This window comes from Hakea prostrata, chromosome 8 (genome assembly GCF_041222555.1).
Source record: "Hakea prostrata isolate BN-2017 chromosome 8, UWA_Hpros_2, whole genome shotgun sequence".
Taxonomy (NCBI): Eukaryota; Viridiplantae; Streptophyta; class Magnoliopsida; order Proteales; family Proteaceae; genus Hakea; species Hakea prostrata.
This window is the reverse complement of record NC_142607.1, coordinates 46,989,731-47,005,349: the sequence shown is the minus strand read 5'-3', so window position 1 is coordinate 47,005,349 and position 15,619 is coordinate 46,989,731. Positions and strand designations below refer to the sequence as shown.

Genomic DNA, 15,619 nt, shown 5'->3' with positions numbered 1-15,619 from the left:
AATAGAAGAAGGCACCATGGCTATGTTAGAGAAAGGAACAGTCAGGGACGACATATAAGAGTCCTAATCACCATCCCTTCATCTGGTAACCATGGTAAAAATTTGGGCGAATTTTGGCCGATTAGCCAAAGGGGAATACTTTTCCTCTACTAAAATCGATAATTCCAAAAGTCACTAGCAAATCGCTGAAAATTCAGATTTCCGATGATTTTCCAGTGAATCGGCGAAAATCCCCAAAATCTCGCAGAACTTGAGATCTTTTACAGCAGCCACCACCGCCTCAGCCATTGCCGACATTTATTGGAGGTGGATTTGCAAACACTGTTAGAGGTGCTGCTGTTGCTTCGTCGCTGTCACTGTTGAGAGATAAATGAAGAAGAAGAAGAAGTGAAATTTCCCATCTTACACTTGGGAGTTTGGAGAATGATTTGTATTCTGCAACTAGAAAGGGGAAAAAGCTAAAACAGAGAGGGAGAAGAGAGTAGAACTGGACTTGGGTGATCTTCAAAATCACAAGATATTGATTTTGACATGAACCGAAGAACTTACTGGAATCCGGTAAAAACCTTTCTGTTGCTTCACTCTTTGACTGACATTTCAGAAAGATTCCTCTGACCATCCTTTGATTGGCAGATGAATACCTCACCAGAGTCTCTACTAGATAATATGGTATTATGCTTCTTTGCATTTTGGAGCTCCTCAAAATCCCTAAAACCCATCATAGTTCGCCGGAACCTTATTTTTTGATTGCCTTCCACTCGATCATCAGACTCAAAAACCCATCTTTGTCAATCAACTCTTGACGTGGATGATGGGAAGTGACGTCGAACAATCAAAACTAGCGCTGAGAATTTTGGCCGAAATGTCGGCGAAATTCACCCATTCACTCATTCGCCAGGTTCGCCAAGGGGCAAACTCGCAAACTTTGCCGAAATGTTGCACCTTGACTGTAACGTTGAAACCTAGTAGTTAACAAAGGATAATATAGATAAAGGAAACATTTTAATATTAGAGAATAAATATATATTTGTTTTTTAGATTTATAATAATAACAAGTCATAATACAAATTAAAAAAATCACTTCTTAGATTTAAGTCTATAGAGAACCAAGAAGCAGGTAACAAAAACAAAACTATAGTACGGAAGAACACTTTAATTTTTCAGGCTTAGTGCCAAGAGGAACCAACGGCCCAAATGTGGAGAGACAAAGACTTAAAAAGAAAAGAAGTCGTTCCATTTTAATTTGGGAGAACAAGGACATAGAGCATCTATAGATTTCTAAGTAGATATAAGAGAAAGCAAGTTTTCTCCTGACACACTTTCATAACAAAGTTGATTTCTTTTTAGATTCATTGACACACCCATGAAAAAAAATGAAATTCTATCTCTATTATTGCTTTTGAATTTTTCATGAGCTTCCTATCAATGCAAGAAACATGCTCATGAACAAAAGACACTAGTTTATTTTATTTATATGAGATCTCCTACCTATAGAGAAGAAAACAATTCTATAAGACATGAAACATGATTGTCTAGGGGAGGCCTCTTTACCCTAAAAAAAAATAAAATTTTAAGCTCCTTTTTACGGCAATTGCGTATTAATCAATCCATATTGAGTCTCTAAACTTGACAAATTACATTATAACCAAAATGGAAGGAAAAGAGAAATTTTTTTTCTTTCTTTTTTCTGGAGCAAAAAGAATTATGCAAGTCTATAGCGTTAGAATGTTTCTGTCCTTGTTTATTTTATATTCTCCATCAGACCCCAATAGCATGATCTGGCATTTGACAGTTGTCCTAACTTTATGAAAAGTTACTTAAAAGCCCCTAAACTATGGATGCACCTCTTGCTACTTGTTTCACAGAGCATGAGGATAAATGCGTAATTATACTTCTCTCACACGTCAAAGCCTTCCCCTTGCCATGGCTCTCGTTTGTTGTTTTCAACTTCTCGAAACCGAAAAAAAAAGAAAAAGAAGGAGAAAAGCAGATAAACAGTTTGATTCTATTTCAATTTCGATTTCTTCCGTACTGGGAGCCAACAAGAGCATTAAATCCTTCATCCCTCGATCTGTGGATCGAGAGGTTTTGGATCGATTTGCTTGATTGGAAAGGATTTAAAGATGGGGGATTTCAATCTAGCTCTGGTCATCGTTGCTATAGTTGTCTGTGTTCTTGTTTTCATCTTCAATGTCTACCTTCTTGTCAACTACCAACATCCAGATGATGCGAACCAAGCGTATTTCCCAAAGTTTGTTGTTGTTTTGGGTCTCTCTGTTGCTGCCATTTCAATACTCATGCTTCCAGCCGATGTGGCGAATCGTTCGGCATGTCAAAACGCGCTTTATAATGGTGCTTGTAATCTCACATTGCCTATGAAGACGCTATGGATTATTATCTACATCGTTGTTGCTGTTCTTGTCTTCTTTGTTATCCCATTCGCCATGTTCTACTACGAAGGCGACCAAGACAAGTCGGTATTTCTAGGGTTTCTATTTTCATTTAGTTTGAATTTGTACTTTCGATTTTTTTCCCCCGGGATTGTTGTAAGTGTCAATTGTGTGCGTTTGCAGGAGCATGGGGAAACGGATAAAGAGCGCATTACTGTGGGTAGTGACGACGGCCATTGTTTGCGCTCTAGTGCTTGGCATTTTATACGGTTGGTTTGAAGCTTTCGTTGATTTACTTTTATAATTGTTTCCGTGTTTGTAAATCTTTCATACAAAATGCTCTGAGGATTTAACTCTGTTCACGAAAATTAACAAGAAATAAAATTCCCAAGCTGACGATTTTGGTGACTAATTGGGAATTTTTGAAGAGATTTGAACAGCTTGGTTCCAGAATGGGTATTAGTGCATGAAAAATATTAATTATCGTTAAAAGTTAATGATAAAACGTGTCTTTAGAATTTGGGTTTTTCTGTTATATTAATAGAAAGATTTTTTTTATTGCACTTGTAATTTGTAAATAACATCCAATCGACAGCTAGGGATTGTAAGATTTCCAGGAACGTTTTAACATTCAATTACTCATTCAACTCACTGAAATATCATCAAGTACATTGGCTTGGTGGGAAAGACAGCACATCTCTTTTTTCTCCCCCTCCCTAGGAGGATGGTTTTGGTGCAATGGTAAATTGCTTCATTATGACTTAGTTGACAACTAAGTTCAAGGTTGCAAACAATCTCTTACAGAGCGGGGTAAGGCTGCGTACGTAATAACTCTTTCCAAACCCCACAACAGCAAGAGCCTCATGCACTAGGTAGCCCATCTTTCATCTTCCTTGAGACTATGAATTAGACAATGGACTTGAAAGGATTAATTGGTGGGTAAGGTTGATTTGGGAGCTGAGCAGAAGATGGTTTTCTTATTGCTTTGTAACATGAGTCAGTTCTTTTTCTTGGTGGGGTCAGAATGTTCTCTATGTAGATAAGTTCATAATCATATCAACTACTTGGGTCAAGCATTATATAGATAGTTCCTATACAACAGCGGAATTCTGAACCTCATTCCCCTTTTATTTTTTCATATAAAGGCTGAAGTTGCTTTGAATTATGCCATCCTGGTTTGCAGATGTTTTTCCAGCTCTAAGCTTTTTACGTAGTGCCATCATTATCATTTGAATTTGATTGCAATTTGATGATATTGATTATGAACAATCATTTATCGTCATTATCATAGCTTTCAAGGCGTATGCACCAAGGTGGTGATCCAAGACATAGGCAACAAAACCAAGTTCCCTGGTGCCTCAGTCCCCATATCCATTGGAATATAAGGGAAAAATTAAGCGAGATAGAACGGGAAGAAATAGAGGAAAAAGAACGTCACTACTTACCTGTCTGTCGCAGAGACCACAGATCCCTCTTTCTTCCAGCATTTGAAAGGAAGAAGAAGCTGTGTGGTTCTAAATTTAATGTAAAAGGTTTTCAAATGATATATTTTTTTATTTTTAATTTTTTTCTTTTAGTTCACTGGCCTTGTATTTATAAGTAAAAGAACTAACATGTACTTTCACATAGTGCTCCAAAAAAAAGTCATAAAAGGTCAAATTCCAATATTTTACATCTAAAGCCCCTTTTTGTATGTGTCCTTTGATTCACAAAGGTGCAAAGTTGCCTTGCTACCGTGGCAACATATGTCATTATGCTTTGTGTATGTCCAAAATTTTTTATTTGTGGTTTTTCATATTTTGCCTCCTTAAATTATTTCTCTTTCCTTCCCTTGTTAGTTTATTTCTCTTTTCCATCCCTTGACCTCCTAGTTTAGGAAATACGATGCACTATACCAAGGTTCGCTACTGTAGGTGTCCTGAATGAGGTGGATAATCAGCCACGTAGGTGTAGATCCTAATCCTTTGAACAAGAGACATGGAATTTATTTGGGCTCCATACCTGGTATTGTATTGTGACCTCCAATACCAACATGTACAGTGTGTATCATTTTTGCCCATAAGATTTAATGGTTTCAATATGTCATGTAATGTGCAAGGTATATGAAACAGCAGCATAGACCAGCTTTGGTGGAGGTGGTATGGGGGCGAATCGGAAATCTCTCTAGTTACTTGCTTTCCTTCTCCGCTGTTTTTGTTAAGATAACTTACATAATTGCGCCTTTCTGACCGCTAGATCCACCTTTTTCCTCTGTAAGGATATTATCTTTTCATGGGTAAGGAAGCTATAAATGTTCATCCACATGGCATAGCTTGCTTACTTCTGGAGTTATGGAGGGCTGACAAACTTGACTGGAGGTCGGTTTCTGATAGGATATTCTAAATTATACCTGTAAAGATCAGTTTGAATATTATGCAATCTCCATAGTGATCTTTAGCAGTTTAGCTCATCCCAAAAAAAGGGTATTGCAGAAACAAAATGATGGGAGAAGCACAAAGTTCTGGAGGTTGATGAGCTAGACAGTATGTTGGCTGGGCATAAAGCATTTTTTTTTTTTTCAGATTGGTTGAACTTGATTGTAGTAAGCTAACTAGTGCATTTTTTGTCTGAGCTTCTGTCAGTCACATCTATACTTCATTGACATATTTTTTTCTTTCTTCTTCCTGTCGCATTGTGTAGGTCTAGTAGGAGAGGTGGACTTCACTGTTAGACACCTTTCTTCAAGCACAACCAATTTCCCTACCACGTGGGATTTTTCTAGTGGTCAGCAATGTGTTGGTGGTGCATCTGTTACTCAGGTTCTTTTCTTTTGCTTTTGCTCTGTGTTCTTTCTGAAGTCGACTTGTTCCAATTTGACTCTTATATGCCTAGGGTTTCTACCACAATGTAGAAATCTTATGGTGATTTGTCCTCATGTCATACTGAGAATCTGCAGTCAAAATAAAATAAAAAGAACAAGAACTTTCTATGGTTCTGTCACAATTTTTGTTAACCCTGCTTTTTGGCTTTTTTATTTTATTTTTGTGTGTGTTTTTTTTTTGGGGTGGGGTGGGGGGGGGGTGTTGCTGCATGTACATGTTGAACATTTCTAACCCCATTTACTCTTCCTTTTGTATCTGTAATTTTTTTCCTCCAGTGCTCTGCATATCTAGCAAGTTCTTCATCACAGGCAACTTGGACCATGCGTGCCACCTTTCCAGAATATGTTGTCGCCCTCACCACCATTATTGGATCCGTTCTTTTCGCTGTATGGTTCTAAACTTAAATTTCCTTTTATGGGCTTTGTATGTAACTTTTTTGCACCTTGGATGTTAGATGTGATTTCAAAATGGTTATATCAGCACAATATCATTTCATCTCAAAGAAACATGTTCTAACTTCCATGTAGTTGGTTGTTACGTTAGCTGATTGTAGAGTTCGAAGTCTTTCTACCTCCCCCTTTTTTTTTTGGGGGGGGGGGGGATATCCAAGTAAATACTATATTTAATATTCTTTTGGTGACTATTAGGATTCCTTTTACACTTTCGATAGGGTTTGGCATTTTGGAAGATGTTCTAGTATTGACGACAATCTTTACTTTGCAGATATTTGGAGGTGTTGGTATTGCTTGCCTACCTTTGAGTCTTATATTTTCATTTATACGGCGGCCAAAAGCTGTTATCACTCGTTCACAATACATCAAGGTGCACCTTTTTTTTTTGTTTTGCATTTGGAGAGTACTAGTTGCTCATAGGGAATGTTTTTCATTGTTTTTTGATATTGGGTACTTATTATGGAGATGGCATCAATATCCTGTAGGAGGCAACTGAATTGGCTAAAAAAGCTAAAGAATTGAAGAAAGCAGCAGATGCTTTGCATCAAGAAGAGAAAAGTGGCTCTAAAGGTCGGAAATGGCGTAAAAATGTTAAGGCAGTTGAAAAGGTACCAACCCCTTGTGTTAGGTTGCTTAATATAAATTTTGATTGCATCATGTTTTCTGTATCTAAAGTGTATTATATGTATGTGAGCGGTTTATTCTTTGTTCCTCGTGTCTTTTGTCAACAATCTCTCTTTTGCTTCCCTATTGGTTCCTGGTTTGAGTTTTCTGATTGTAACATATTTGGTTTAACTGGAGAATTTGTGTTTTGAGCATTGCAGTCTTGGATTCTTGTTATGCAGCGTAATTTATTAAATGCTTGCTGATTCTTTCAGGAGCTGCTCCTTTTAGAAGAAGATGTCAATGCATTAGAAGAGATGTATCCTCAAGGAGAGAAGGTTAGAACTCTATCTATTTTATGATGAAAAATGTAGTTAGTGTTTCTTTTACATCTCATTTCTACTGCTTGCTTTATCCAGGCAGAGACTTCTTGGGCTTTAACTGTCATTGGCTACCTCGCGAAACTTGTATTGGGAATTTTAGGGTAAGTGGTATGCTGAGAGTTAGGATTAATTACTACATTGAAGTTGAATTTGATTCTCAAAATGGTGCGGTTTGTTTGTTAACTTCATTACTTCGATTTGTTCTGAACCTTTGGGCAACTCTACTAGGTCATATTGGATTTAGGGCAAAAAATTGAAGTTTAGTTATTATTTCCATTTTTACCAAGAAAATGAGAAAAGAAAGATAAATTCATCTTCTATTTTTAGTTGGTTGCAAATTTAGAGCAGGGACCTGTTGCATTGTTATTCATCTCTAGCTAGTAGCTATTGGCATTAAAGAGGTAAAGTGTAGATGTTATTTAGAAACTATAATTTTCTTAGTCCACTAACAGTCATGGGGAGTATCTCCGGTTCTGAAATTATCTACCTCATATTATAAATTGAGGCAGAAAGTTTGTGAATGGGTATATCCAAGGAACAAATTTCGACCTTGCAAAAGGCTGAAATTCTATTTCGACTGAAATCGGACACTTTTTTTTCCAGGATTTTGGAACTTCAATTTCGGGCCTCATATGGACTCAAAATGATTTGGATTCTTGCATATTACCTATTTCAAGCATAATAAACACTATAAAACTACTAGTTTACCAAAAAAACCATTGAAAATGTAATATCCAACTTTCCAAGTATATACTACATATGAGAAGAAGCGAAAATCTTACCAATTACAAGTCTACTCTATTCAATGTCTCCCTCTTCCGTCTGCACCCATACAAATTACAATGCAAGTCCCATGATGTTTGCCCCATATAGTTGTTGATGTAGTCAGCAATTGTAGCTTTGTACGTGGCCTCATCCACATGCCTAAGATTTCTTGACAGTGGGAAGTTGTGAATCTCCGAATAAGGAACTGGCTCAATTGCATATGGAAAGGCTGGTGGTGGTGGTGGAATTGAGTGGAAGATCTGCTCAACAAATGAAGGAGCACCCTGACTGTCAGCATAAGGATAAGGTACATACTGACAATAAGGTTCCAGTGGCTGACTCCGATAGGTGACAGTGGGAGGGCCACCATAAGGCTCCACTAGTGGCTGACCCTGAGTCTGTTAGCCAGGAGGGACACCATATGGTTCATAACCATAAACTTCATAAGTCGACCCAGTAGAACCAATATTCTCCACAACATTATCATATGAGGACTCTGCAGGCCTATACCATCCGGATCCTCTGGAGGTGGAGGAGTCTCTAGAATTATCAATGCTCATTGATCTCATAGATCCCACAAGCTCTCGACATCAATCGGACGGTAGGACCTATATGATCGTGTGTCCTCTATGTTATAGCCGTGCTGTCTCCCCTTCCCCTTCCTCAAATATGTTGAGGAAACATTTTGGCCTCGAGATGTAGCTCCAGTATGGTCTGAATCCTGTGTTGCGTGGGTGAACTGACTCTCGCCTGTGAATCTCGGTGGTCGCCCTCCCCCCCTTGACTCTCACGTACTGTTGGTGCTGGTGGTTGTGGTGGTTTGTCCCTAGGATCAACTGAATCTTGATCACGAGGTCCAACACCCTCCTCATCCTCTCCATCATCATCATCGTCCTCGTCATCATCACCACCACCATCAGTCATCACTGGAGGTATGAGTCACATCATCCTCAGTGTCGGACCAAACAATCAAATCCTCCCTTTGGGTGGATGCACTAGGTTGTGGTATGAAGGGACCGGCGGGCGTTGCATGTGCACTCTCCTCCTGGGCCATGAAGTCCTCCACATCAGCCTCCATCTCCTCTGCAACCTGTCTACTGGGATGACCTCCCTCCTCATCCAACAATGGCTCTCCATTGTCCCTGATCCAGTCAACTACTTGGTTTTCATCATCATCCATCTCAAATATGTCGGCCAATTCGATATTGTTACTCCCTTTGTCCATCCCCTGTCTAATATGATCCTCCCTCAGTCTCATATTATAGTGTATGTAGACAAGGTCCTCTAGATGCTTCACACCCAACCGGTTACGCCTCTTTGAGTGAATGAGGCTGAAGGTGCTCTAGTTTTGCTCACAACCAGTGGGGTGAGTCATGTCCAAATTGCAACCACCACTCAACTGCAACAAACATGGACTCCAAGTCATTTCAATACTTAAATAACTAAATTAAAGATAGAATATAGTAATTAAATATATAGTGAAATAAATGAATGAACTTACCCCTAGGGGCGAATTCCCGTCCCGATACGACCACAGAACGACCGAAGCTCCTAATGGCATCCCTAAATGCCTTTATCTAATATATAAAGAAAAAAAAACAATAGCTAGTTATTAGGTTAATGACTTAGTATAAAATTATGAATTGTGAATATCAAATGATTCAAATCACTATCTCACCTCCATAAGGATGATTGCTTGTTTAGATGGATCTGATTCCAACTTCTCCATTACAATTTGGACTGCATCCATCAAATCTTACCTCTTCCCAAGATTGTCGTTGTAATGGTACTTGGGATTTAAATAGTATGCCGTGTAAGAAAAAATATGTTATAAAAGGGAATAGTTAATGCTTAATAGTGTGATAACATATTGAAAATTAAATTGAATACTAGACTTAACAACTCACTAGCCTTATGCAGTGGATGCTGCAACATACACTGCTATCTAACTTGGATGATTTCGAGGACTTTCTTGTTGCCGTGTGGATGGACCTGAGCAATTTGCTGCTTCATCCTCTCTACTGCAACAAATATATGTGGTAGATTAGGGTTTCTCTGCTGATCTAACCATCCTCAACACTTGCATCATAGGCTCAAGCATTGTCACCACTATTCTCACATTATGCCAAAAAATCTTATTAAGTATGGTAACTTTGCTCTCCTTCTTCCCACAGATGAAGAACCCTCCTAGCTAAACCACTGCTCTGATGCAAACATGCTCTTAAGGCCAGTCTTCATACTCTCAAAGCTCTGCAGTGCTATCCAATTGGTAACAAATCTGGTTATGCCTGGCCTCAGTAAGTGACCTTGACACTTGTCCCTCATCATCTTTATTGCATATGTGTGGTTATAGATGGAGGTGCTAACTTGTCGGGCTTGCTCTTCGGTCTTCTTCACAAGCTTGACCTTTCCGATGTCCTTCAGCATTAAGTCAATGCAATGAGCAATACATGGAGTCCAAAAGAGCTTATATTTGTCCATTCATTAAGGCATCAATACAAAGTCATAAAGTGTACATGTAAATATGTTATGTAAATATATGTATTTAAAAATGAAAATTAATACTATATGTTTTGATACCTGGAGTTCTCTTGCATCTTCAACCCAACTTTCTTGTAGTTGGAGCCATTATCAGTCATAATTTGGATCACATTTTTCACTCCAACCTCCTTCACCACTTGCTTAAATAATTTATAAATATATTTTGCATCCTTCTTATCACCGGATGCATCTACTAACTTGAGGAATTCAACATGAAATTGATGATGGACTGTTTAGTGGGACCAATCCAATCATCAGCCATCATTGTCACTCCATAATGACCACACATGGGCTTTAATCCCTTAATATACTCATTTAAGTCCTCTTTATGCTTAGGCAAATAGACATTATATATCTTATATGGAGTGGGTCCTTGTACACCACTCACAGCCTTGCCTATCTCCTTAGTCATATCCCTATAATAGGGCCCTTGGACTGTACGTGTCGGAATACTATGGTAATAAGCCCATTTGGAGAAAGCCATCCCCACTTTTTCCTTCCCACTCCCCCATAAGTGCTTCAACTTTCTTTGCTTGTACTCATGCCTCACAAGTAGGGTCGGATCATTGCGATGAATCTCCAGATCTGGATTTATAGGATGTGCTGACAAACCTCGACCCCTTGTAGGGGCCCGTGGGATAGGAACCTCCTGCCTCACACTCTCACTCCTCCTAGGGACTTGGGAGTTGCTTATGCCTCCCATACATGCTGGTTCTCTAGAGGACCCACAACCCAAATATCTCTGTTGCCTCCTCATGTCATCAACCCTCTGTTGCTCCCTACTCATCATCATTGCTCTCCTGACCTGTTCGGCTTCTAGTTCAGGATCACATCCATACTCTTCTGGCTCATCTATACCATAATCCTCGGGATCTGGAAGGTCATCAAGCATGCATCCTCGAACTCCTCCCTCTTTGTGTTCTCTTCTCTTTCCTCTTTTGCTTTCCCCCACTAATATATGAGGCCATTGCCTTCTTAACCTCTACGGGCACCTTTTGGCACCCTACTACATCTTTGTTTCCACCAGTTAGATGCACCTTCAGTCTAGTGGCCCCACCTCCTCTTATTTGTTTCTTGCAGTAATTACACTCGCTCTTCCTCCTATCAGTTGTCAGTGGCCTCCCATTTTGCCAAGCTATGTCTGACATCTTTGAAAGAGAGTGTTTGATACAGGAAATACACTAAGTATCTTAAAAAGCTCCACAATATGCTCAAAAAATTACATACATGCTTCTAATAATAACCTCCTAATTTTAAATATAAAAAAATATAAGTAATTTTTAACATATAAATAATTTAAAAATATATAAAATACACACTATCTTAAAAAGCTTCATAACATGCTCCAAAAATTGCATACATGCTTCCACTAATACTCTCCTATTTTTAAATTTAAAACAAAAGTTAATTGGTTTTTTTGTAATATTTAATTTTTTTAATTATTTAAATATATATTAAATACAGTAAATTTCATTATTAACAGAAAAAAATTGATTCAACCCCATCATAGCAATATGGTGTCTCAACTCTCACATACATTAATTTGAAGTTCATATATCTATTATACAGATACATTTTTAGCAATATATATAATTTACTAAATAATTTTTAATAACAGAAAAATAAAAAAACAGTGGAAGAATAAAAAATTAATTTTGACACTATAAATTCATAGATCAACACTCTAAAGTAAAAATACTTAAATTTAGAAACAATCCAAGAAGATTTAAGGCACAAACAAAACAAAAATAGAAAAATGAAGAAGTTAGTTACTCACTTTGCAAGATTTGAGAAAATGCAAAAATGAAGGAGCAAATCTAGTGTTTGAATGAAATGGAGTTGTAGAAATTAAGTGAAAAGAGGGATGAAAGCAAGAGAAATAAAAAAAAAAAAAAAAAATAAAAAATAAAAATAAAAAATAAAAAAATAAAAATAGGGTCGAAATATCGATATCGCTTGGTATGCTCGAAAATGGCGATAGGTCGAAATCTGGGTCGAAAATGGACATTTTAGAACTTAAGTTTGTGTCGTTTCAGCTCGATACTGTTTCAGTCGAAATATCGTATTTCGGTCGATATGATAGGATATTGGACACTTTTCGTATTTGTTCTTGTATTTCGTTTCGATTTGGAAAAGTGCTTAGTTTCGGTCGAATTTTGTTTCATGGGTATATCCCCAGGCCCATGTAACATATGAAATATCATCCCAAACAGAGTTGTTCAAGTGCAAAATAAAGCTTTGAAAATCTCAGACCCTGAGATGGTACATGCCAATGCTTTGACTATCAATAGGGTGCATTCCATAACATGGTAGGATATGTCATTGTGTTTCCTGGGTGCTCGACAATTGGAATCAGAACATCATGGTTCCAACTGTGTGGTATCTCAATCCTTCCCTGAGTTTATCATTTTTAATCTAAAAGTTATTTCATGTACAAACTTTTAAAAATTTTGACCTTGGGCTTAAAAAAAAAGGGTTTCCAACATTAGGTAACCAATTCCTCAATGGTGGGATCTTTAAAGTGCATAACTGAAGGGAGAAAGTGTTGGCTCCTATGACGCTTCTTCGTAACTTTGCCAGATGGGCCTTGATTTTTCAAATTGAAACTCTGGATATAACCTTTTTTGAATTTCTTTTGTGGGTGTTGTGCATGGACAAACTTGTGTGATGAGGACTCCTTCATTTTTGACAACTGCTTGGACTCCTAGATTTTGGGCGGCATCATAGTAATCAACTATTCTTTTTGTAATATTTGGAGCTACTAAAGATATACATTATATCTTGGGTTGACTGAGATACTTCAATGCTCTATTTGCCAGTTCTTTTTGTTGTTAGATTAAGAGAAAATGGTGAACTATTTGGCATTATTGGATCGGAACTTCTTCTAATGGCAGATATTGTATTATGTTGTTAGCAGTTAGAGAGCTGCCTGCCAATTGGTGTGGACTGTTTAATCTTCTTATTATGGCCAGACTCTGCTTGGGTTCCTACTCCCAATGTTAACACTTTTATATTTTGCAGGGGTCTTAATTTACTAAGAAACCATGACTAGGTGTATGCTCTGTTTCTTTTAGCAAGTGTTACATGTGATGGCAATGAGGCTTAAAATGCACTGTTTTATATCTTTTTATTTTACATTGAAGCTAGAGATTTTGAGTAGTCCATGCATTGCAGTATTTGTGTGATTCTGAATATATTGGAATAATTCAAAATAAATTCATTCAATTTCTTAAGTCACGTAAAGGTCTCTCAGTTATGTAGCTGCAGCCTCTTCTTTCCTGATCTTTTATTTTTGTTTTAAGTTTTCTGATGGATTGCTAAAGTGTTATATAACTTCAGTTTGCAATTTACTCTTTGCTTTCCAGGTTGATTGTATCAGTGGCTTGGGTGGCACATATTGTTATATATTTGTTGATCAGTCCTCCTCTTTCTCCTTTTCTTAATGAGGTTTTTGTCAAACTGGACAGTGTCTGGGGTAAGTTGTTTGAAAACATTGCATCAACCCCTGCCCGAGGAGTGGGCTTTTCCTTGAAAATTCTTGGTTTCTGACTCATGGATTCTACTACTTGACCAGGTCTTCTAGGTACTGTAGCCTTTGCCTTCTTCTGCTTCTACCTTCTGATGGCAGTTGTTGCTGGGGCAATGATGCTTGGTCTAAGGCTGGTTTTCATAACTATTCACCCTATGAAGTAGGGAATCTTCTCTCAGTGGTTGTTGCACATTTTCTTATCATTTTTACTTGTTGCTGTTTTATATCCTTGTTTTTAATCTTCAATTTTACCCTTTCTTTTCCAGGTGGGGAGGAACTCTTATGAATTCGTTTCTTTTCAATGTTGGACTCATTCTCCTTTGCTCGATCAGGTCTAACCTTGTTTGGCATCCTAAACCTTTTCTGGATATCAAAGCTGTAGATTGACCATGTTTAACTAGATTGAGGCTTGTCTATGAGGTTCATCTCATCATCAATCAGATAAGAGCAGAAAAACATGGACTGAATATTCTGAAAAAGGACTCATACAGAAACTAGTGAGCCCTATTAATCCCCTAAAGATTAATATCTTTATGGGTTCTGGCGTATGGTTTGTGTCAAGAGAACAACTTTAGTCATAGATATAGGAACCTGTAGCCTGCATTACCACCTGAAACGGTAAATTGAGGACTCATTAATCATGAAATAAGGCTCAATTAGTGACTTTTTAATACGATGGATCTTCTCAATAGGTACCATGTCATCTTGTCATAAAGACTCTGCTTTGTTTTCTGGTTCTTTTGGGAAAAGATAGTTGTCATCTGTCTGCGATATGTCAAATGGCTTGATATTTCAGAAGATATCCATTTATGAAGATCTCTAGAGGTTTTCCTTATATCCTCATTTTATGTTTGTTTTATCCTTTTTTGCAGTGTGATTCAGTTCTGTTCTACTGCTTTTGGTTATTATGCCCAAGCAACTGCTGCCCAAGAAATATTTGGCCACACCTTGCAGTCTCTTCGTGGAATTAAATATCTGTACATGTGAGTTACAAAACTTACAACCAACCACTTTTCTTACAGCTTGATCCACTGTTTATGCTTGGATGACTGAGATAATTGTATTTTTTTGGTCACTTCATACAGGTATAATGTGTTTCAAATTGCATTCGTCGCTTTAGCAGGGCTTACGCTTGTTTATTATGCAGCCTTTGTAAGTTATATTCCTCAGACACTCTGTCCAGTGGGAAGGAAGTAGGACAATCTCTTAATTATCTTGTAATATTTTCAGGGATGGAGAAAAAAGAAAACAACTGGCAGATTCCAGCTTTCTAATTAAGTAGTGCTTCTTGGAAGAAGATTTGACTGCGAGACTCGCGTGTTCTCATAGTCTTATCATTTATCTTGAAGTGATATTCAGAGTTGGATGTTAATGGGCTGACTTTGTTTCAATATGGTGATGTCAAAACAATGGCGAATCCTTGGGCTGTTGTGAAATCTATGATTTGGTTAAATGGTACGCTCCTGCTGCTGGTGCTAGTGTTGTTGATGTTGTTGATGGCACCTGGGGTATCTCACACTTGGTTTCGTTCTTTTATCCTTCCATGTCTTTGTAATATTGTTTCATGGTTCATTGTCTTATGAAAATAGCCGTAGTACTGCTTTTGACAGTGATTTTGTACTTCTGGAGAAGGATTTGGGGCTTGGGTTTGGTTGGATAACTATAACTGCTGTAATTTATAGATTTCAGAGGAACAGTATTCTTTTTGGTTTGTGCAGAGAATCAGACTATTCATTTTTATGTACACACGAGATTGCTTCATATGGCACAATTCCTTGAAAATTTAGCCTGAGTTTTGGAATCTTGTGGTACCTTGACCAATGAGTTTACTGTTTTGGAAACGCTTTCTTCATTTCTGTCGTCTGTTCTACTGTTGGGGGCCCTTATGATCGAAAGGAAGAAACGCATTGATGTTAGGTTTTGTGTATCCATCAAATCCAGTCCATTTTAAATTTTCACTTCTGACACAAAATTATGAGCTATTTGTGTATTTGCACTATTTGAACATCGGAACTGGAGTCATCATCGGTTCGTCTTGATGTTCTCTTTTGTGACAACAGTTGTCTGTTTTGAAGTGTTCTTGGTGTAACCATTG

The 15,619-nt window shown here is 37.7% G+C and overlaps 1 protein-coding gene across 1 annotated transcript; it reads left to right on the top strand.

The window, feature by feature from the left end:
- Positions 1–1,925: 1,925 nt before the first annotated feature.
- On the top strand, positions 1,926–15,431 carry LOC149008249 (LIMR family protein At5g01460-like). Its single transcript, XM_089165046.1, has 14 exons — positions 1,926–2,473; positions 2,574–2,659; positions 5,070–5,188; positions 5,527–5,637; positions 5,975–6,073; positions 6,189–6,311; positions 6,582–6,644; positions 6,726–6,790; positions 13,361–13,470; positions 13,570–13,684; positions 13,791–13,856; positions 14,397–14,507; positions 14,610–14,676; positions 14,755–15,431. Exons 1-14 carry the CDS (start codon positions 2,124–2,126, stop codon positions 14,800–14,802), a joined length of 1,533 nt encoding a protein of 510 aa, XP_089021172.1. The 5' UTR covers positions 1,926–2,123; the 3' UTR covers positions 14,803–15,431.
- Positions 15,432–15,619: the final 188 nt, after the last annotated feature.

Bases quoted from the DNA above. Each gene is read 5' to 3' on its own strand.
- LOC149008249 (XM_089165046.1), top strand. From the start codon at position 2,124: ATGGGGGATTTCAATCTAGCTCTGGTCATCGTTGCTATAGTTGTCTGT. The intron at 5,638-5,974 runs GTATGGTTCTAA...TTTACTTTGCAG, and splicing joins TTGGATCCGTTCTTTTCGCT to ATATTTGGAGGTGTTGGTAT. The intron at 6,791-13,360 runs GTAAGTGGTATG...TTTGCTTTCCAG, and splicing joins CTTGTATTGGGAATTTTAGG to GTTGATTGTATCAGTGGCTT.